The sequence below is a fragment of the Suillus fuscotomentosus genome (assembly GCF_016647785.1).
Source record: "Suillus fuscotomentosus strain FC203 chromosome Unknown F5891scaffold_4, whole genome shotgun sequence".
Taxonomy (NCBI): Eukaryota; Fungi; Basidiomycota; class Agaricomycetes; order Boletales; family Suillaceae; genus Suillus; species Suillus fuscotomentosus.
In genome coordinates this window covers 920,388-938,800 of record NW_024539516.1, presented here as the reverse complement: position 1 = coordinate 938,800, position 18,413 = coordinate 920,388, and the positions used below count along the sequence as shown (strand labels likewise).

Genomic DNA, 18,413 nt, shown 5'->3' with positions numbered 1-18,413 from the left:
AATCGAGTCTTAGATTTAGTCTTAAATTATTTAGCAAATCTTATCTTTGCAAGATAGTCCAATCAATCAATCTAACATTGCGATGCACACCACAGGATGTCTAGACTCGAGGGAAACTACATGAAATCTGTGTGTAGCGTGTGGTACCATTCTTTGTCTGAAAAATTGTTAAGGTAGAAGGTATCATAGCTTTCCAAACATGTCGAGGAGTCAACAGCACGATTAGCTCTGTCCCCGTAAACAGGAATGAGCTCGATTGCATGGGTAACATCGAGCAGAGGAATGATCATGCCAACCCGCACTTGTGTGCCATCAGGATCGGTCACAAAATGGCGCTTAACGCGGAATATCATGACTCCAACATCATCTTGAGGATGTGCGACGACTTCGAAGAGCTGTACATAGAGGAATATTTGGTCAAGTTCAGCAGGGAACGGTGGGCCTTTCTTTGACAAGCCAAACACCATGCGAACTTGAGCTACAATGGCGTCTAGTGAAGAAATGCGTGAATACAAAGATACTGACCGTAACTTCAAAACTCACCAAGATTTTCACCTTCTTCACCTTCACTGTGCATCTGCAGCAGGACAGCATCGCAATTTCCACAAGGATAATTGGTAGATGGCGGATATGCTTGTACCTGCTGGCTCGGCATGACGAGACGCGGACGCAACGTCGAATGCAGCTGAATACGAAACTTGTTCCAGACGTTGAGCAGTCGGTTCTGGAAACGAGTTGCGAGCGTAGGGTTGACACTTTCAATGAAGGAGCAAAGCGTCAGAGGAAAGTCAGGAAGCTGGTATAATCGCGCCAAAAAAGGTGCTGTCTTGTTGGTGTGGTCACTGGATACAGTGATATGAAAGGCGACCCTGCTGTCTTCAGACAACAGGCCTTTGAGGAAATGGTTGCGAACGGGACGTGGGCCTTGAAACTGAGACAGTTCTTCGGGAGCGACGCGCATGATCCAACCCAACATCGGGTCCATGTCAACGACTTCATCGAATTTGTTGACGATGAGGTTGTTGAGGGACATGTTGTTTGAGCGGAGGAGGGCATAGAGGTCGAACTGGCGTGCAGTCTCTTCCCGGTCCAGGAGACGGACGACTTGCTGAGTGAACGTTGCACGTTGGTGGCTGGTGCGCTCAAATGGATTCTTGCACTGTGTGATGAGCATGCGCTCACTGACATCAGCAGTAAATTGTATAATGGAGCCAAGCTGGGGGATGGCTCGAGCAAATGATGCTAAGAGCTCAAGTTTTGGAATTTCAAAATGCTCAATAGGACCCGATGTTCCTCGGCAAGCCTCAGCACGGAGAATTGCGTGTTTGAATTCGTGAAACTCTTGGAGGGAGGAGGTCATGTCAGTGATCGATGTTGGAGTGAAAGTTGGAGCCTGTGCTTTGTAGATGAAATCGACCATCGCGCGAACAGCGCGGACAAAATCAGGATCGACGACACCTGCAATTGTAGGTATGATTGCGCGTTGGATGTCCCGATGTAGAGAATCATGCCTCTCATGGCGTGATATGGTAGTTTTCACCAAGGAGTATACAGCACGAACTCATAGCATTACTCTGTGCGCTACCCGCAGCTATCTCTATATGAGGCGCAGCTTTCCCACGCAACGCGCGCCATGCGCGCACCATTCCCGCGCTTCACGATGTATACGCGCGCGCGCGCGTTCCCGCGCTTGCGCGCCCTATAGCGCCAGCCATCCAGATGCATCCATCCACTGTCCACCAAGCTCCCTAGTATGTATATTTCCATTTCCTTTATTAGCATAGTTCCACCTTTATTTTTATCCTAGTTTCTCACTCATATATATTTTTACATACCTACTCGGTAGCGCTTCGGCTCCGCATGAGCGCGCTTAGGCGCGCTATATAAGCGCCAGCAGTACATACTACACGGGACCTACTTTTCCTACTTTTCACTTACTAGTTACTACCCACTTACTACTTAGCAGAATATAGTAGAAAGCTATTCCTTTACATTTTGCACTCTTATATCTCTTATCTTGCTTTATATCACTACTTAAGCTTAGTTTCTCATTTCCGCATACGCGCGCGCACTTTCCCGCGCTTCGCGCTAATACGCGCGCGCGTTCCCGCGCCTTTGTACCTTGCGCGCTCCTGCGCTTTCTCGTGCTTCGCTTAAGCGCACACTTCTAGATCCTTGCTGCACTCACTTCCCCTATAGGGTCGAACGCACTTGCTTCTCAAGTAACGCAGACTAGGCAGCGTGCGACCTTACAACTTTTACAGATACAGTCAGGAGCTTCTTTTGTTCCTCATTGTATTGTTGTTTCTACACCGATGTTCCCGACCGGTCATCTGCGAGACATGGGAGACACCTTGCCCAAAGTGACGGGTTCCGATGTGTTTATGTTGCGAACGAAAGCGAGTATCGAGTTCATCAGCCCCAACAACTTCCTTACACCACTTGAGGATGTGATCAAAGAAAAAATTTTATGGCATGTGTGGAGAAGTTCAGGTGCAAGGAAAATAACTGGATCAGCGAAGCGCCAGTCACGCCAGAAGGGAAGCTGCACCCCGCTGAGATGTGATGCTTTGGCTGCTTCTTGAAATTCCTGGACCTTCCAGGGATCGATACGCTGACCAAGTTCTTCAAGTGTCCTGAGTGTGCCCTGGCTGTCGCGAGGTTCATACAACTTTCTGTCCCCGAACTGTGACTGGATGGCTAGAGTGACTGGTGATGTATTCTTACTTACACATGAAACCATCTGTTGTTTGGGGAGGTCGGCAGTATATGCGACAAGGGGGGTAAATCCATAGCGTAAGAGACCCAATGGGTCCACCATACTTGCGCCTACAGCGGCTGCCTCCTTGAGATTCACGCAGACTATATCCATGCACCGATGCCACACACGGGCTTGCAAGAGTGAAGAGAACTTGGGGTTGCAAATGAACTGAGGAATGGGCATATACGCGATGCACGACCATGTGTGAGCCGTAGCCTTCATGCGAATGTCAGATCGGATGTTAGCGATAGTAAGGAACGTGGGATGCATCTCGAGACCTCCTGTGTGTCGAGTGACAGGAGTTTTGTCCGATGCAAGAACGATGGGCACAATGGTAGCACCTCGTGGAAGCTCGTCCTATGCATAAAAACTATCGTCAGAATTCATATTCAAACATAAAAAATAATACAAGCCTGGATATCATGCGCACGCGAACTCGACATCCATTCACCATATTCCCGTTCTCCGTCAACAAATATCTCATATGGATCGAATTCCATGTCATTGGCAAAAATCGGATTGCCAAATATGTGCTTCGTTACCTCCAAAGCATCACGCCAGATAAGATGCACAGGATGCGTTGTAACATAACCATCTGTCTCGATTGTTGTGCAGCGCCACTGCGGTCCCTTTGGCAGGGCGTCCATAAAGGTTAGCAGTTGGGGCGCAGTTTTGAATGTGGGCTGTTGCCGTGTTTCTGACTTCACCTAATAGCGAGCTGTTAAAATTTAAAAGTTAATGTAAAGTTCACTGACCCATAATAACTTCAAAAAGCAACTTATTTGCCCCTGATTCAGATTCTCGATGAGAAATTTGGCGAGTTCCCATTCCTCCCTCCCAGAAAATGGGTAGTACACATTATGTTTGCGAGCGGACTCATAGTCATGAGCCTTCATGCGCTCGAACATATTTGGCCGTTGAAACCCATAAATAGAGCCAGATTTCGTGTGATAGCGACCCATGCGTTCTTCACCTGGACCAGCAGGTTGGTGAAGTGCATGAGGGATGGGTACAGCATTGCATTGCGGATCATCTGTAAGGTGAGTGCAAAGTTCTTCCACCTTCACAAATGGCGTGGAACAGGTGGGACAAGGATACTGGCTAGTACCACTATATGATAGCCAGCTTGATCAGGACCATCGTGTAAGTTTGATATCAAAAATGTACTCTCCGGCCCTAAAAAACATCTTGTCAGAGGTAAAGCCCTCTTCTACATTGGATGCCATCGGAGCGTTCAACTTGAAGAACTTATTGATATTGCAGCCTTAAGAATCACCTTGACTGACCATCCACCGCCGTGTATTTGGAATTCTGTCAAGTCCTTCAAACTCCGAAACTCGCTGACAAGTCTGTTGACAGCACCGCAGCGAGAGGCTGAGTGAGAAAACATTCAGGTCAAATCCTCCAAGTCCATTGTTCATATCATGCTGGACACTTGTATTGCTACTATGCGCCCTACTAGCCCAACCAGCTCTGCAACTTTCGTCGAACATTCCTCTCCTGCTTATAGAGCAAGTCCCAAGGCTAAGTGTAAGTCTCGGTCTCTACACAGGTCTCGGTCTCCCCTGGGGAACTACTCCTTACACTCTCCCTGGGGGAACTACACCTTACGGTCTCCCAAGGGGAGCTGCTCCTCATTTAACTCTGCTTTGTTTGACTCTGAGTCAGAGGGACATGATATCCCTATTGCAAGTTTTGTGTCCCTTGTAAGTCTTTTCCACATTTTTGCTGGTACTGATTGTATTGAACTCGATTAAACAGGCCCCAGAGATTCTGGGCGACACAAACATGCCGCCTGAGGATCTCAAAGTGGCTGTTGCTGCTCAGTATGCCACTTGTGAGAAGCTTCACCACCTTATCATGACCAGGATCTGGCAGGTAGAAGAGGCGAGCAGGTGGACTAGTTTCTTGAACCAATCCATCAACAAGTTGAAGAAAGAACATGAAGCTGCAGAAGATGGGCTTCGACTCTGGATTGAAAACGCGCAGAAAGAGTGCACAGAGGTTTCTGAACCATCCTCCAGCGTTACTACAAACCTCCTCAAAGCAAAGGAGTCCCTCAAGTTTGTGCAAGGTAAATACAACGATATGGAAGGACTACTTATCGCACATGGGGTCACTGACACAGACTTGATCATGGCTAACGACGGTGGTGAAGACTCCGAAAGCGGTCGGGACTAGGCAATCAGTTAAGTTCATTTCTTATCTTGGTCAAAAATGTCACTGATTCGTTGATTACCGCTCTAGATCAACGGTGTACCAGTTTTATGTATTCAAGAGTTTTGTAGTAATGTTCGATGTAGCCTCGTGACTGATTTCTCTTCTTCTTGTCACTATCGATACTATCTTGTCACCATCGATATCATTCCGCACTATCACATCTTTTTGCCTATTCTGTCCTTACCCCGCGTGAAACTGCGTCAAACATACTGATCATCATGCCACGAGGTTCACAGCATGCAGATTTCGGTGCGTCTAATACATAAATGTCTGCATTCATGATTACTGATTGATCTTTCTATTGAATTGGCTGTGCCATGAGGCCGATAGAACCCTGGGGCCAATTAAATAACCCCGGCTGTTAAGCACCTGGACTCGAACGTACATTTTTCTTATACATTTTCCACCCACCCATCATCATGCCCCCAAAGGCCAGTGCAACTCGCAAGCACACGAAGATCACGAAAAAGTGTCCCTCGCGCAAGAATGCGAAGGTAAGTCTTACGGTACTACTACCTACGCATGCTACTAATATAATATTATTAGGCAATAAAAAAACCAGGGAAAAATTTGGGTTTAAACCCGTCTTTGAATTCAGATGCAAGCCAGATCGGTGTCCGTGTCGAACAACCTCAAGGTCTGGCATCATACCAGCAACTAATTTCGTTAATCGAATCCGAAGGCATGGACGAGGATGAGGACGATGAGGATGAGGACGATGAGATGGAGGAGGAAGATGATATGGAGGAAGTCGATATGGAGGAAGCCGATGAACATCTCGCACAACCAGGTCCGTCACACGACTACTACTCATCGTCCATGCAGCCAGCTCCACCGCCGGACTCCCGGCAGCTCCCTCGACAACATCTTGGGCAACCAGGCCCGTCGCATGACTACCACCCACCGTTCATGCAGCCAGCTCCACCGCCGGACCCCCGGCAGATCCCTCGACAACATCTTGGGCAACCAGGCCCGTCGCACGACTACCACCCACCATTCATGCAGCCAGCTCCACCGCCAGACCCCCGGCAGATCCCTCGACAACATCTTGGGCAACCAGGCCCGTCGCATGACTACCGCCCACCGTTCATGCAGCCAGCTCCACCTCCGGACCCCCGGCAGATCCCTCGGCAACATCTTGGGCAACCAGGCCCGTCGCACGACTACCGCCCACCATTCATGCAGCCAGCTCCACCTCCGGACCCCCGGCAGCTCCCTCGGCAACATCTTGGGCAACCAGGCCCGTCGCACGACTACCGCCCACCGTTCATGCAGCCAGCTCCACCACCGGACCCCCGGCAGATCCCTCGACAACATCTTGGGCAACCAGGCCCGTCGCACGACTACTGCCCACCGTTCATGCAGCCAGCTCCACCGCCGGACTCCCGGCAGCTCCAACAGCAACCAGCCCCTCATGCTCACACTTACGGGCTCCCACAGATGCCATTCGCACCACTGGAACTCGTGTCTCGTGAGGCACATCAATTTGATGTGCCCACACCGACAACCTTCAGGAATATCGGACACATGCAAGAGCCGCAGAGGGAGGAAGAACGGACACGTTATCTGGGACACTTACCCATCGACCTGCCCGGAATTCGGAAGGTATTCGTATATGATCCTCGCCGCCCACCCGAAGGCCACCGGGGACAACTGTTCCCAACCGGAGTTATCAGAGTGCGTCGCTCACTTGTATCATGATCGTGACTGACTCTCTTCTACAGGCTACAGGAGACATCACTGTTACTGCACCACTCCCGTCTCGCAGAGAGCTGCCTCCGGTGTCTACTCCTCCCTCGCCTATCACTAATTTGCCTGTGGCTGGCTCCAGGCCTGTGGCCAACAGTCCTGCACGCTCCCATCCCTATGCTCCCCAACGTCCGACTAATGAGCAGTTCAAGAAATTGATGGAAGCCGTGAAGTCTAATATGCACCGCAAGGTGTTACTAGAGAACGCTATGCCCAAAACGGGCGTCAACACGGCGATGGCGGAGGCAGCGCTGTCGGCAGCTCGCCAGGACTTCATGCCTGACGCGGAGGTTCCCAACTACGAAACCTGTCTTAAGAGCCTCCGAACCCTCACAACGACCATATGAACGGCCTTCAAAACGAGGGCGCGCCGCGAAGTCCCAGTCCATTATGATCTTAACCGTCCGTTGGACGCAAATGCGGAGATCGCGCACAGGAAACAACGTGTACCGATACTTGTTGAGAATCATGCATACTTGTTTTTGGTGAGTTTTCTTTTTGTATTCTTCTTCTAATGACTTATCCTTTTTTTTCTCTAGCACGAAATGAATGATCCGGACTCGCTGGCCCCAGTCAATCATCCTGGCGTACACGCCGTCATCGTTGCAGCTGTGTGGGAAACCGGCTTCCACACAGAGCTTGACATAGACGACGTGGACACTCTCGACAATCTGATTTCACTCGGCGGCGCTGCAACACATTCAGTCCTCATGGAGCATCTCAACGGGAGACGTCAGACGGTGGAGTTTTCAGCATCTTCGTCATCTGGAGCAGAGTATCGTTTCATTCAGCAACACAATCTCACCATTCGTAACGTTCCTGCAGTATATCACGCTTCCATTTCTTTAAAGAAAGATTTAGTTGAACGAGGTATATCTACTATCAGTACGGCTAGTATGTCTGATGATCTGTAGATATGTAGATAAGATTTGATTCCTTTGTGATAATCTTGCACTTTCATAAGATTCACTCAATATATATTGTTTTGGAAATATTTGGGTTGCTCGCTCGCGCAGAAACTTAAAAGACGCTAAGCGGTCGCCTAAAATCAAACACCGCTCATCGAGCACTCATCGAGCGCATCCGACTTTTAGATGCCTATGACCTCGTTTGGTAAAGTCTATCGTACGAGGTGAGCAAGTATTAAAGGAATATTCACAATATTGAGAATAACCATTAACTTACATGATTGACTGTCTCCAGAGAAGGGTCGCCATTATCGGCGCCGGGTAAGTGTCGCTTTTGATTTGATTCTACGACAACTGAATATTTGCTTCGAAGTGTTGGCGGGTTGTCCCAAGCTATTGCCCTCAAAACTAAGCTCGGATTTCACGATTTTACGGTGGGTGCATCCATCAAACAAGTGGTATGATCGCTGAGTATTTTAATAGATATTTGAGAAAGCGTCTGAAGTTGGTGGGGCGTGGAGGGTACGTTGTTGTGATGCGCGACATGTTCTCCTGACAATTTTTTGCACAGGCCAACACATATCCTGTAGGGTCAACGACTGAAACTGCAGAATATCGCTCACCTCAAGACTTCTTCTAGGGATGCTCGTCGGATGTCCAAATTCATTGGTACAGCTTATCATCAGACCTTTACCCATACTGGAACAAGTCGCATGGCCTTCAACCGGAGATTCAAGCCTACTGGATCGACCTCTCGAAGAAATACAATCTATATCCACACATCGCGTTCAACACAAAAGTGCCTATCTGCTGAGTGGGACGATGCCAAACAACAATACATCATCGTCGCAGAAGACGTCCTTTCAGGCAAGAGAATATCGAGCGTGGCCCATGTCGTGATATCTGCCGTTGGTATCTTGGATGCCCCAAGGATTCCATACGAGATCCCTGGAGTTCGGAAGTTTCAAGGGGTTTCGTTTCATTCCGCACAGTGGCCAGGCTCGATAGATCTGCGGAATAAGCGCGTTGCAGTGATTGGAAATGCATCTTCCGGGTGAGTCACGACGACTTCTGCACAGGTAATCGGTGATGACATGACATACAATAAGAGCACAGTTCGTGCCATCTGTATCTGAAGACCCGTCTGTCGAAGTAGTTAACTTCATCCGCACCCCGACCTGGTTCACCACTCGAGTGAGATTATGTGTACCATGTTCGATGATTTAACAACTAAACTAAACATCTAAGCCACATATTCCGTACTCGGACACCGAGAAATGGATATTTGCCAACATCCCTCTGGCAATGCGACTGCACCGAGCTTGGATCGTGTTCTGGGTCAGACCAAACGTTGCAGAGTTTTGGCTTGCTGACACTAGTTGTAGTTCGAATTACATTTAATCATACGCCCAAGTGACAGAACTCTCAAGAAACGACGCGAGGTGAGCAGGCTGCCAAAGTCCCGTGGCATTCGTTCTAACGCTTTCTGCTAGGCGATGACGAAATACATCCTCAATAAGGCACCGAGTAGATACCATGATCGTATGATACCCGATTATCGTACGTGTTTGATCAAGGAACTTTTTTTGTGCTCACGTCCTCCATAGTTCCAGGCTGCAAGCGGACCGGTTCGTCGGCGATGGTTGAACTTAGACTGTGTTCTTTCTCATTTCATTCCATGCAGTCGCAAACAGCGGTTTCCTGGATGTTCTCCATCGGCCTAATTTGACACTGAACTTCGACGGAATTGACAACATAGCGGAGAATGGCATCATCACAAAAACTGGTATGCATGGGCGGTCAACGACGTCATCACCCTCCTCACATTAGTTCAGGTGAAATGTTACCATTTGATGTCATCGTATACGCGACCGGGTTCATCAGCGTAAGTGCCATTTACACAGACCTAATAATCTATCAGATACCAACTGCAGAAACAGGACCGATACCCAATGCACGTTCGAGGCTCGAACGAAGCTACTATCCAAGGGTATTATGATGCTCATGGTGGCCCTACCGCATACCTCGGAACTGCAGTTCCTGACATACCAAACTTCTACTTGCTAGCTGGTGAGTTCACGAGGGACATGTTATCATCAATTTGTTGTCTGACGTATTGACTACAGGACCAAATACTGGAATACCAGCATCAACATTGTTCATGGAAGAAGTCCAAGTAAATCCAGTGAAATCCAGTGAACTTTTTGTGTGTTTTTACTCAAGTTTGTTACAAGGTTGGATATATCCATCAACTCATAGAGCCGGTCCTCAGCGGTTCCGCTTCATCTTTCACCGTCGAAGCTTCACACACAGATGAATATAATGCTAAGGTTCAAGAACGTATATCCCGCTCTGTGTTCATGCAATGCCATTCCTGGGCGCGTATGAATGGTACGGGAAAGGTATACAATCCGTTCCCTTGGGCTATGACGCGTTGGTGGTTGTTGCTTCGCAAACCAAATTGGGATCACTATGTGGCAGTCGGCGCTGAGAAATGGGTACGGGCAAGGCGAAGAAAGTTCGTCAAGAATAGTCTGAAATGCGCTGCAATCTTGACGTTATTGTGCTCATATATCGGCAGCTCTGTTTAGACGACATGGTGGTGAGTCTATTGTTCTTGATGCCTATCATTCGAACAATTGATATCTTTAGGCAGCGACTATCTGTGGCTTGCGACTACTTAAGTAAGTTTAGCCTGCATTTTTAAGCGTCATGCATGTATGTACGAAACAGATCATAATTATACAAAGTAGCAACTAGACAGCTTGCATACTTTTCCCTCATGAGCAAGATTGACAATCGGAAATGATGTGACGACAACCTGTCAGACCTTTTTTTCAGTATGTTCGTCGACCATCATGAGGATGGTCCATTGTTCAATAGCTACAACCTTTGTGGATCTGCAGTAGTCGTCTTCAATGCATAGTCACACTGCAGGTACCGTGAGACTCGCATCCTGCTCGAGAGCTCTCACCTCTTGAAAATGTCCCGAACATCTGCTGGAGTGCGATAGCAAGTGTTGTCATTTCAAGGATTGCCCATCAACGGCTGAAGTATCTCGCAGTACAAATTGATACATTCGGTTGAAGCAAAATTATATCTATATAGCTTACAGCCTTAGCTACAATATCAATTAAGGACTCATGAATTCACTGATGTCTATTGTAGTAACGAGCCGTTGGCCAAACCAGTCGTTTGCACATACACATTTAATACGACTACTGCAGGTCCACAAAGGATATAGCTATCATACTAGCTATATACAATGGACTGTACTAAGTGATTGGCGAACATGCTGAAGGTCTAACAGGTTGTATCTTGCTCATGAGGAAAAAGGATGCAAATTCTACTTTGTATAATCATAGTCTGTCTCTCGTATATATATATAGCGCTCGATCGCTCAAAGACGCAGGCTAAACTTGCTCAAGTAGTCGCAAGCCACAGATAGTCGCTCCCTAAATATATCGATTGTTCAATTGATGGACGTCGAGAACAATGATGGACTCACCACCATGTCGTCTGAACAGAGCCGCTGATATATGGCCACAATAGCGTCAAGACTGCAGTGCATTTCAGACTATTCTTCACAGCCTTTCTTCGCCTTGCCCATACCCATTTCTCAGCGCCGACTGCCACATAATGATCCCAATTTGGTTTACGAAGCCACCACCACCAAAGCGTTACAGCCCAAGGGAACACATTAAATACCTTTCCTGTGCCGTTCGTACGCGCCCAGGAGTAGCATTGCACGAACACAGAACGGGATAGACGTCCTTGAACCTTGGCATTATATGCATCTGTGGGTGAAGCTTTGACAGTGAAAGATGAAACAGAACCGCTGAGGACCGGCTCTATGAGTTGAAATATATATCCAATCTTGTGACAAACTTCAGTAGAAACACACAAAAGGTACGCTGAATTTACTTGAACTTCTTCCACGAATAACGATGATGTTGGTGTGACGGTGTTTGGTCCTGGATTTAATATATCAGGAGAAATTTGATGATAACATGTCCCTTGTGAGCTCACCGGCTAGCAAGTAAAAGTTTGGTATGTCAGGGACTGAAGTCCCGAGATATGCGGTAGGGCCACCATGAGCATCATAATACCCTTGGATAGTAGCTTCGTTCGAGCCTCGAACGTGCATTGGGTATCGGTCCTGTTTCTGCGATTGGTATCTGATGGAATATTAAGCTTGTGTAAATAACACTTACGCCGATAAACCCAGTCGCGTATACGATGACATCGAATGGCAACATTTCACCTGAACTAATGTGAGGAGGGTGATGACGTCGATGATGGCCCATGCATACCAGTTTTTGTGATGATGCCATTCTCCGCTATGTTGTCAATTCCGTCGAAGTTCAGTGTCAAATTAGGCCGATGGAGAACATCCAGGAAACCGTTGTTTGCGACTGCATGGAATGAAATGAGAAAGAACATATTCTAAGTTCAACCATCGCCGACGAACCGGTCCGCTTGCAGCCTGGAGCTGTGGAGCATGTGAGCACAAAAAAAGTTCCTTTATCAGGCACGTACGATAATCGGGTATCATACGATCATGGTATCTACTCGGTGCCTTATCGAGGATGTATTTCGTCATCGCCTAGCAGGAAATGTCAGAACGAATGCCCCGAGACTTTCAGAGTCTGCTCACCTCGCGTCGTTTCTTGAGAGTTTTGTCACTCAGGCGTACGAGAGAGGGAAAATCAAACTACAACTAATATCAGCAAGCTAAAACCCTGCACCGTTTGGTCTGACCCAGAACATGATCCAAGCTCGGTGCAGTCGCATTGCCAGAGGGATGTTGGCAAATATCCATTTCTCGGTGTCCGAGTACGGAATATGTGGCTTAGATGTTTAGTTTAGTTGTTGAAATCATCGAACATGGTACAAACAATCTCACTCGATTGTTGAACCAGGTCGGGGTGCGGATGAAGTTAACTACTTCGACAGACGGGTCTTCAGATACAGATGGCACGAACTGTGCTCTTGTTGTATGTCATGTCACCACCGATTACCTGTGCAGAAGTCGTCGTGACTCACCCGGAGGATGCATTTCCAATCACTGCAACGCGCTTATCCCGCAGATCTATCGAGCCTGGCCACTGTGCGGAATGAAACGAAATCCCTTGAAACTTCCGAATTCCAGGGATCTCGTATGGAATCCTTGGGGCCTCCAAGTTACCAACGGCAGATATCACGACATGGGCCACGCTCGATATTCTCTTGCCTGAAAGGACGTCTTCTGCGACGATGATGTATTGTTGTTTGGCATCATCCCACTCGGCAGATAGCACTTTTGTGTTGAACGCGATGTGTGGATATAGATTATATTTCTTCGAGAGGTCGATCCAGTAGGCTTGAATCTCCGGTTGAAGGCCATGCGACTTGTTCCAGTATGGGTAAAGGTCTGATGATAAGCTGTACCAATGAATTTGGACATCCGACGAGCATCCCTAGAAGAAGTCTTGAGGTGAGCGATATTCTGCAGTTTCAGTCGTTGACCCTACAGGATATGTGTTGGCCTGTGCAAAAAATTGTCAGGAGAACATGTCGCGCATCACAACAACGTACCCTCCACACCCCACCAACTTCAGACCCTTTCTCGTATATCTATCGAAATACTCAGCGATCATACTGCTTGTTTGATGGATGCACCCACTGTAAAATCATGAAATCCGAGCTTAGTTTTGAGAGCAATAGCTTGGGACAACCCGCCAACACTTCGAACGGATATTCAGTTGGCGTAGAATCAAATGAAAAGCGATACTCACCCTGCGCCGATAATGGCGACTCTTCTCTGGAGGTCAATCATGTAAGAAATGGGTGTTCTCAAGACTGTGAGCATTCCTTTAATACTTGCTCACCTAGCATGACAGACTTTATCGAACGAGGTCATATGGTCATGTCAAGCTCTATCGCGCGACATTGATCCAATCCCCGGGCCAGAAAGCCCGTATCCTAAATACGACTGTGAGATATCTCGTAGTCGCCGCCAGTCGAGATTCGGCAACATCAAGTTGGCTTGGCAATTGACGGGTAATTGCAAAACGGAGTATCTATCCCAAGTCTGTCCTGACTTGGATGCATCTTAGCGCCACATTTACTAAAAGCAGCACTTGAGCGCTCGGCTTCGGCTTCGTCGGGGGGGAATATGGCAGGACAGGTAATTCTCATGGGTCACAAGTGCATGAGATGTTGTTGCGGTTGTTCCTATTTTTGTAGATAGTTTGTCATTTATACCACTTGACCTGGGTTGAGAGCGCGCGGATCCCTTGCTGTGACCAGTTTTCCTAATTTTGGTGTCAGACTCTTACCCACCTCCTGGTTGCGGGATACCGTGACTGGGATTGCAATGACGAAGTCGAATGCAACGGGAACTGGCGGGGGCGGGCTCAATTTTCAAAATCTGAAGCGGAAGGGTTCCGCTAAATCGGGACGAACAAAACACAGCGATTATTATGCTGGCCCTAGCAGCTTACATGGAAGCAAAGCATTGCTCGCGTTGGAGTATGGTGAAAATGCCGCTGACGTGCTGGCGCAGTTGGACGATGACTGTGCATATTTGGTTAGCATTTTATGCCTCCACAACAAACACTGTCGACTTACTTTACTTATTTCCCGCAACACCATACAGCCATAGTTTTTTTTACTGCCAGGTTTCATCCTGTATGGGATGGAAGTGGTATATATGACACAGTGGCATCAGTCAAAAGTGCAGTGTCCAGGGCATCATGAAGTCAAAATTGTCAAATGCGAATATCATCAATAACGCTCGCTACAAATCACTTGTCGAAGTCAATCATCCGGCGGCTCACAGGATTTCTGACATTCACTGTTTCATCGACAGCGTCATCTGTATCATCATCATCTTCATCATCACTCTCGGAGGCTCCTCTGGCATGCTTCAACCCAAATATGCTCACTACTCGATTGATATGTGCTTTGGATTGCTTGAACGTCGGCGGTGCGCAAAAAGAATGAACGCATGCGGAGAACTCCAGGACCAGTTCACTGGTAGTGAAGAGGTCGAATAAAGATCTCCTTCAAGCTGGTAAACGGTACCATATACTTATATTGCGCTGAAATGTAGACTCGTGACCAGTCTGACTATGCGTCAATTTGAGATGGTGAGAATTTATTGACGTAGCCAACTTGTGCAACCGTGGTAGTATTAGGCCAGGCTGGTCACGAGCCTAGCTGAAATGGTGTACAGAGCAAAATTTTATGTAAAACATAATAATACGTGTGACGATCGGCGTTAGCCGCAGACGATGCTTCCTACCCCCACTGGGGAGAGGTGGGTTTGTTGCATCCGTCATGCATCACGATTGTCTCCAGCAAAGGTTTCCAAGACTCATCGAACTTTTGTATTTTGGTCTTCAGAAGCTTCGAGTTGCAAATTGTTTTGCCAAAGAAAGAAGCTTGAACCCCCCGGGGCAGTGAGCACCTCTTTCTGGGATGCTGACCCTTAGAAAGGCTCAGTGAGCCTATGGCTCGGCGGACCCGGGGCTTTGCGGTGACCTTCTGATCGAGCGATGTTAAAGCGTTCGCTACTAGGTGGCTATCTGGCCCAAGAGTTGACATTAAGTAATTCCTTATCAACTCAGCATGTCGGCCCTATTATGTCGCCTCGTTCGGTAGCTCTTATTAATTGCAACGCGGCGCACGCTGTTCTTGTCCTATATCAAGGCGATTCGCTTGGTCTATCTTCGCACTCACGAGCATCTCGCTGGAGCCCTGACTCGCCTGGATGGTCACTTCTTCTCCTCGTATAGCAAACGGCGAGACCATCGTGATGCCTCTTGTTCATGCAACAGTTCCGAGAAAGCCTAAAACTCCTCTTCCACGACTCCAGACAGGCTTACTTCTGATGTTGGAAATTGCGGAAACTACAGCTTCAACGTCCATATACCCGTATATCAATCAGGTATGAACTTTTACAATGGGATGTCATTTTGCTGCAACACCCGTGGTCAATACTGTGACTAAAGCTGTTTCCAGCTTATTAGAGAAATTGGCATCACTAGAGGTGACGATGCGGCTGTAGGATACTATGTCGGATTAATTGTAGGTGGCAATATTATGACTTGCAAAAATTATCATTCCCTCATAGTATCATCGGACATGAATTTCAGGATTCTCTGTTCTACCTCGCCCAGGCACCGACAGTATTGGGCTGGAGTCGGTTGTCCGACCACATTGGGCGCAAGCCAGTGTTATTAATCGGGCTAACAGGAGCTTGCATTTCAATGATATGTTTCGGCTTTTCGACAACCTTCTGGAGCCTAGTCATGAGGTTTGCTTCAGTTGAAGGAGATATTGCAATGCTGATGTGATCTCCCCAGTCGCTGCATGTGGGGAGTATTGAATGGCAACATTGGAGTTATGAAGATTGTGATGGGTGAATTGACGGACTCTACGAACATGGCTAAGGGATTTGCCTTGATTCCGATGGCGTGGTTAACTGGAGGTTTCGCTGGGTAAGTGGAATCACTTGACTATTGCTATGGATGCTGATGAATTGGTACGCCAGCCCTTTGATGGGGGGAATGCTGGCGCGGCCACAGGATCACTGGCCTAAATTATTTATCAATCCATTTTGGGGAAAATACCCGTACTTTCTTGCTTGTGTATTATCTGCTTCTCCGCTCCTCTTGGCCTTTTTCATACTGCTATACTTCTTCCAGGAAGTAAGTCCTAAATAATGCCTTCCTCAACGCCACGTTATTCACGTTTATTAGACATTATTAAGCAAACGTCGACCAAGGTCGACAATAGCCACGCCCAGCGTTTCTCGCGGTATCAATGATCAGGAAGCGTTTGTGCAACAATCTACGACAGATACGCTCTTGTGGTCTCTGCTCACACCTACCATTGTTATTCCGATCGCAAGCTACGCTATGTTGTCCTTTCTTGACACGTCTTTCAGGGCTCTCATGCCGCTGTTCCTTTTCACGCCCACCCACCTTGGCGGCATGGGTCTTACTCCTTCTTCCATTGGTTTGTGGCTGGCGTTCTCTGGGATCGTAGATGGACTCTTTCAGGCATTGTTCTTGGCTAAAATTGTTGATTGGGTTGGTCCCAAGTATCTATTCTGTGTATCAGTGTCGTGCTTCACACCGCTTATGGTCGCGTTTCCGATAATGTCGTGGTTGCTACACACAAGGGGGATGGTTGATCATGCAATTATGTATGCCTTGCTTGGCCAGCTGATTCTGACAGTGACATGGGATATGGCATTTGGTGCGTGTTACAATGAAACTTGTTGTGCCATCATAGGTAACCAGCTTAGATACAGCTACTGTTTTGATGTTTGTCACAGCTTCTGCCCCTGCGAAGAATGTTCTTGGCGTTGTCAATGGTCTCTCCCAAACCTCTGCATCGATAGCTCGTGCCCTTGGGCCTGCCTTAACCACATCGCTCTTCGCATTCTCAAAGAAACACAATATTCTCAATGGAAATGCAGTATATGTTGTCTTGATCATACTGTCCGGTGTCCTAAGATGGCTGGGTTCGCAGCTGCCAGATGAAGTACAAGACAGAGATGAGTGAAAGGTCAGCACTTGAGATTTTTTACCTGAAATGCATGAATAGCGAATACCCAGACACTTCAAAAGACCTGTGGGTTCCCGTACAGGATTACGGACATAGTAAATGTACCATTCGAGTTTCTGCCGCCGAGCCCGTTGATTGATGTACTTAATACATGTATACTACTTGGTACTCTTGCCCATTCTAAAAGCATGGATCAGCTTAGATCCTCTACCTCGAGATCAATTGTGACCCAACGGATGGTTGCACCGCCACCAAACCGGACTTTGCCGCGTCTCCCGAAAGTGGCTCGTCCGAGTTCGCCTCTCAATAGATTTCGACAATGTCTCTGCTCCGTTCTTATAAGCAGGCAATACCGAGACGGCTACTGCCTGCGTGTCCAACTTACACCCGCCATTTCTCTGCGGAAAGTCAAAGCCAGCCAGTTCACACTGGTGATGCCCTCCAGAAAGAGACCACCCAAATCACGGAGGTTGCTCATACTGATGTATTGACGGCTGAAGTTATAAGTGGCGCTCCAGGTGTGTTTCAACCAACTGACACTGAAAATGCCATGTTAAATGACCGTCAATCCAGCGGAGCTCCGGCATCGCATGGTACGGATCTATCAACCAGCCCGCAACACCATGCAAAGCGGAGCAGGAAAGTCAGAGCGGTGGCGCATTGACTGGGATGTTCTACAGGGAGCAGGCCGGTGGGAGAATCCCCTGATGGGTTGGGCTAGTTCGTGAGTGGTTGCTCCCTTTCAACTGGGAAACGGCGTTTATCACTGTCTGTACAGCGCGGATTACATGCAGGGCACCAAGGTGTCATTCAGAAGCAAGGAAGATGCAATGCACTTCGCAGAGAAACAAGGTACGTTTGATCTTCGCTTCAGAGTCCATTGCCCTTATTGTCTTTTCTTCAGGTTGGAATTACTATGTGTGAGTACCTTCCTCGCTTTTGACATGAACTGGACACTAATGAGCTGCCGCAGACAACCACCTCCCACCAAGAAAATCCCTCCGAAGAACTATTCAGAGAACTTTGTCTATAAGCCCAACACGCTACGGATAATGCGCACGAAGTAAACCATTCTGTTCGTAGAACTAACTACTGCATCTGGTCCATAAGTTTTGCAATCGTTGGAACTTAATTTGCACCCGTGTTGCTCATTCTGGATAAGATATAACGTACTAAGCACTGCTTGAAGCGCTTGCAAACTTAAACTTTTGAAT

At 47.7% G+C, this 18,413-nt stretch overlaps 8 protein-coding genes across 8 annotated transcripts; 5 read left to right on the top strand and 3 right to left on the bottom strand.

Annotated features, from left to right (window-relative positions):
• Positions 1 to 116: 116 nt before the first annotated feature.
• Positions 117 to 1,420, bottom strand: F5891DRAFT_1182103 (uncharacterized protein; the record flags this gene model as incomplete). Its single annotated transcript, XM_041366112.1, has 2 exons — positions 117 to 490; positions 544 to 1,420. The coding sequence occupies 2 exons, from the start codon at positions 1,418 to 1,420 to the stop codon at positions 117 to 119; spliced, it is 1,251 nt and encodes a 416-aa protein (XP_041232271.1).
• Positions 1,421 to 2,329: 909 nt separating this feature from the next.
• F5891DRAFT_1182102 (uncharacterized protein) lies at positions 2,330 to 3,987 on the bottom strand (the record flags this gene model as incomplete). The annotated part of the gene is made up of 4 exons (XM_041366111.1): positions 2,330 to 3,118; positions 3,157 to 3,468; positions 3,517 to 3,871; positions 3,929 to 3,987. The coding sequence occupies 4 exons, from the start codon at positions 3,985 to 3,987 to the stop codon at positions 2,330 to 2,332; spliced, it is 1,515 nt and encodes a 504-aa protein (XP_041232270.1).
• Positions 3,988 to 4,209: 222 nt separating this feature from the next.
• On the top strand, positions 4,210 to 4,942 carry F5891DRAFT_1182101 (uncharacterized protein; the record flags this gene model as incomplete). Its single annotated transcript, XM_041366110.1, has 2 exons — positions 4,210 to 4,467; positions 4,523 to 4,942. 2 exons carry the CDS (start codon positions 4,210 to 4,212, stop codon positions 4,940 to 4,942), a joined length of 678 nt encoding a protein of 225 aa, XP_041232269.1.
• A 458-nt stretch (positions 4,943 to 5,400) lies between these two features.
• Positions 5,401 to 7,077, top strand: F5891DRAFT_1182100 (uncharacterized protein; the record flags this gene model as incomplete). The annotated part of the gene is made up of 3 exons (XM_041366109.1): positions 5,401 to 5,475; positions 5,528 to 6,658; positions 6,706 to 7,077. 3 exons carry the CDS (start codon positions 5,401 to 5,403, stop codon positions 7,075 to 7,077), a joined length of 1,578 nt encoding a protein of 525 aa, XP_041232268.1.
• Positions 7,078 to 7,758: 681 nt separating this feature from the next.
• F5891DRAFT_1003450 (uncharacterized protein) lies at positions 7,759 to 10,424 on the top strand. The gene is made up of 16 exons (XM_041360304.1): positions 7,759 to 7,959; positions 8,012 to 8,072; positions 8,122 to 8,160; positions 8,279 to 8,424; positions 8,513 to 8,692; positions 8,748 to 8,832; positions 8,887 to 8,976; positions 9,024 to 9,080; positions 9,132 to 9,198; positions 9,246 to 9,266; positions 9,323 to 9,424; positions 9,474 to 9,523; positions 9,579 to 9,708; positions 9,765 to 9,814; positions 9,873 to 10,240; positions 10,295 to 10,424. The coding sequence occupies exons 1-15, from the start codon at positions 7,916 to 7,918 to the stop codon at positions 10,227 to 10,229; spliced, it is 1,479 nt and encodes a 492-aa protein (XP_041232267.1). The 5' UTR covers positions 7,759 to 7,915; the 3' UTR covers positions 10,230 to 10,240; positions 10,295 to 10,424.
• A 614-nt stretch (positions 10,425 to 11,038) lies between these two features.
• F5891DRAFT_1182098 (uncharacterized protein) lies at positions 11,039 to 13,456 on the bottom strand (the record flags this gene model as incomplete). The annotated part of the gene is made up of 16 exons (XM_041366108.1): positions 11,039 to 11,093; positions 11,147 to 11,514; positions 11,563 to 11,612; positions 11,668 to 11,803; positions 11,853 to 11,902; positions 11,952 to 12,053; positions 12,110 to 12,130; positions 12,178 to 12,244; positions 12,296 to 12,352; positions 12,400 to 12,489; positions 12,545 to 12,629; positions 12,685 to 13,097; positions 13,152 to 13,166; positions 13,216 to 13,254; positions 13,304 to 13,364; positions 13,416 to 13,456. The coding sequence occupies 16 exons, from the start codon at positions 13,454 to 13,456 to the stop codon at positions 11,039 to 11,041; spliced, it is 1,650 nt and encodes a 549-aa protein (XP_041232266.1).
• Positions 13,457 to 15,779: 2,323 nt separating this feature from the next.
• On the top strand, positions 15,780 to 17,560 carry F5891DRAFT_1003419 (major facilitator superfamily domain-containing protein; the record flags this gene model as incomplete). The annotated part of the gene is made up of 5 exons (XM_041360303.1): positions 15,780 to 15,940; positions 15,990 to 16,124; positions 16,178 to 16,334; positions 16,386 to 16,887; positions 16,943 to 17,560. Coding segments are annotated over exons 1-5 (1,091 nt in total), but the record flags the coding sequence as incomplete, so codon positions are not given.
• F5891DRAFT_1003409 (Ndufs4, NADH dehydrogenase Fe-S protein 4) lies at positions 17,475 to 18,412 on the top strand. The gene is made up of 5 exons (XM_041360302.1): positions 17,475 to 17,717; positions 17,773 to 17,923; positions 17,978 to 18,051; positions 18,104 to 18,119; positions 18,173 to 18,412. Exons 1-5 carry the CDS (start codon positions 17,519 to 17,521, stop codon positions 18,264 to 18,266), a joined length of 534 nt encoding a protein of 177 aa, XP_041232264.1. The 5' UTR covers positions 17,475 to 17,518; the 3' UTR covers positions 18,267 to 18,412.
• The last annotated feature ends 1 nt before the right edge of the window (position 18,413 follows it).

Coding starts and splice junctions, on each gene's coding strand:
- F5891DRAFT_1003409 (XM_041360302.1), top strand. CDS start 17,519: ATGTCTCTGCTCCGTTCTTATAAGCAGGCAATACCGAGACGGCTACTG. Junction 17,718..17,772: donor AGTTATAAGTGGCGCTCCAG/GTGTGTTTCAAC, acceptor CCGTCAATCCAG/CGGAGCTCCGGCATCGCATG. Junction 17,924..17,977: donor CTGATGGGTTGGGCTAGTTC/GTGAGTGGTTGC, acceptor CTGTCTGTACAG/CGCGGATTACATGCAGGGCA.
- F5891DRAFT_1003450 (XM_041360304.1), top strand. CDS start 7,916: ATGATTGACTGTCTCCAGAGAAGGGTCGCCATTATCGGCGCCGG. Junction 8,977..9,023: donor GAGCTTGGATCGTGTTCTGG/GTCAGACCAAAC, acceptor CACTAGTTGTAG/TTCGAATTACATTTAATCAT. Junction 9,815..9,872: donor TGTTCATGGAAGAAGTCCAA/GTAAATCCAGTG, acceptor GTTTGTTACAAG/GTTGGATATATCCATCAACT.